A 1,909-nucleotide genomic window follows, 5' to 3' on the forward strand; every position below is an offset into this window, starting at 1 on the left:
CTAGCAAACATCGTCGGTGGAAGCTTCTTTGCCAAGATTAGTAAAATCTAATAAGAATATATATTAATAAGTCAAGCAATTAATATATTATTTAACTATCTTAAGCAATACAATAAAATTAATTAAAATATACATACCTTCCTCGAGTATCTCGAGAAAATTTAAATCTTCCTCAACATTTACAGGAAGCGATTCACTCTGTAGCCAATCTTGAAGGCACACTAGAGTTTCAACCAATTTAGGAGTTAATGAACTCCTAAATTGGTCAAGAATATGCCCTCCGGTACTAAATGAACTTTCATATGCCACACTTAAAATAGGAATAGCAAGCACATCTCGAGCCATCTTAGCAAGAATAGGAAATCTAGGTGAGTTCACCTTCCACCAAGCCAAGATATCAAAGTCCGGTCTTTCATTTTCAGGATCTTCTGCAAGATACTTTTCCAATTTTGTTTTAGAATCTACACCTCCACTTGCAGCTTTATGTTTCCTTATTTCATCTAAAAGTTCACCTAAACCAGGAGTTGAAGTTTCCATTGTGCTGAATGAAGAGCTTGGCAAAGAGGTAGAAACTTTACCACCAGTATCTTTTGAAACCGACTTAGAGACATACTTATTAAACAATGAACTCATATAAGTATGAACCTCTTTTTCAATAATTGTCCCTTCATCTCCAAATATCTTCTTAAGTACAAAACTAACAGTAGTAAACTTGTAATGAGGATCCAAAACACAAGCAATGAAAATCACTTTGTTCATTTTTGTTGGTTCACCCCAATACTTCTCAAAAAATTTCCACATACTTGATGTCATCTCACTCAAAAGTTCATCTTCAGTTGTTATTAATCGATTTAAGTAAACAGCAACTTGACCAATTTCAAGAAAATGGGCATTTGATGTTACATAAAGTGATCTGGACACCTTCAAGGTGAGATTATAAAATATTTCAAGAAATTGTGAAATTCTCTTTACATCATCCCAATCAGTTCTTGTAAGCATACCTACAGGCTGTCCATCTGAAATAGCATCAAACATAAGATAACCTGACAAAGCCGGTATCACGATCAAAATATTCTTTAATTGCACGCTCATATTCAATAGCCCTGCTCAACATCAAGTAGGTGGAATTACACCTTGTAGGAACATCTAAGCATAAAGACTTCTTGACAATATTTATACTTTCACAACATTCCTGAAACTTCCTCAACCTAGCAGGAGACTGTCTAATATATTTGACTGCATATCTAACACAAGCAATAGAAATACCTGACTCTTTTAAACCATCTTTCACAATAAGATTTACAATATGAGACATGCATCTCATTTGAAGGTGTTGACCATTCATGGAATTGGTTCCCCAATCATCTAATTTGTCAGACAACTTCTCCACGGTCACATCATTTGAACTAGCATTGTCAACTGTGACAGTGAAAATCTTTTGCAAACCCCACTCACGCAAAAAATTGATAATACACCTTGTCATATCTTCACCTTTATGACTAATAATTGGACAAAAGTTAATAATTCTTTTATGCATAATCCATTCACTATCAATCCAATGAGTTGTGATGCACATATAGTTAATTTTTTGAATAGAAGTCCATGTATCAGTGGTGAGACTTACTCTTTGACTTTAAGAAACTTCATTAATTTATTTTTTTCCACATTAAAAAGAGCAAAACAATCCCGTGTAACAATAGTACGGGAAGGGATATGAAAACAAGGTTGTGTCACTTTCATAAAGTTCTAAAGCCTTTCTTCTCAACAAAACTAAATGGAAATTCATCAACAATTACCATACGACACAAAGCCATCCTACACTCTTCTTGATCAAATTTTCATGGAATAAGATCACCTTTATTACCCCCCGACACTGTTTGATATGATAATAGTTTTTGACCTTTTTCAA

General features: G+C 33.9%; 1 protein-coding gene across 1 annotated transcript; it reads right to left on the reverse strand.

Annotated features, from left to right (window-relative positions):
• Positions 1-1,483, reverse strand: LOC107812898 (zinc finger BED domain-containing protein RICESLEEPER 1-like). Its single transcript, XM_075256132.1, has 3 exons — positions 1,132-1,483; positions 138-1,043; positions 1-47 (listed from the first exon to the last, which is right to left on the reverse strand). The coding sequence occupies exons 1-3, from the start codon at positions 1,481-1,483 to the stop codon at positions 1-3; spliced, it is 1,305 nt and encodes a 434-aa protein (XP_075112233.1).
• Between the last annotated feature and the right edge of the window lie 426 nt (positions 1,484-1,909).

Source organism: Nicotiana tabacum, chromosome 6 (assembly GCF_000715075.1).
Source record: "Nicotiana tabacum cultivar K326 chromosome 6, ASM71507v2, whole genome shotgun sequence".
Taxonomy (NCBI): domain Eukaryota; kingdom Viridiplantae; phylum Streptophyta; class Magnoliopsida; order Solanales; family Solanaceae; genus Nicotiana; species Nicotiana tabacum.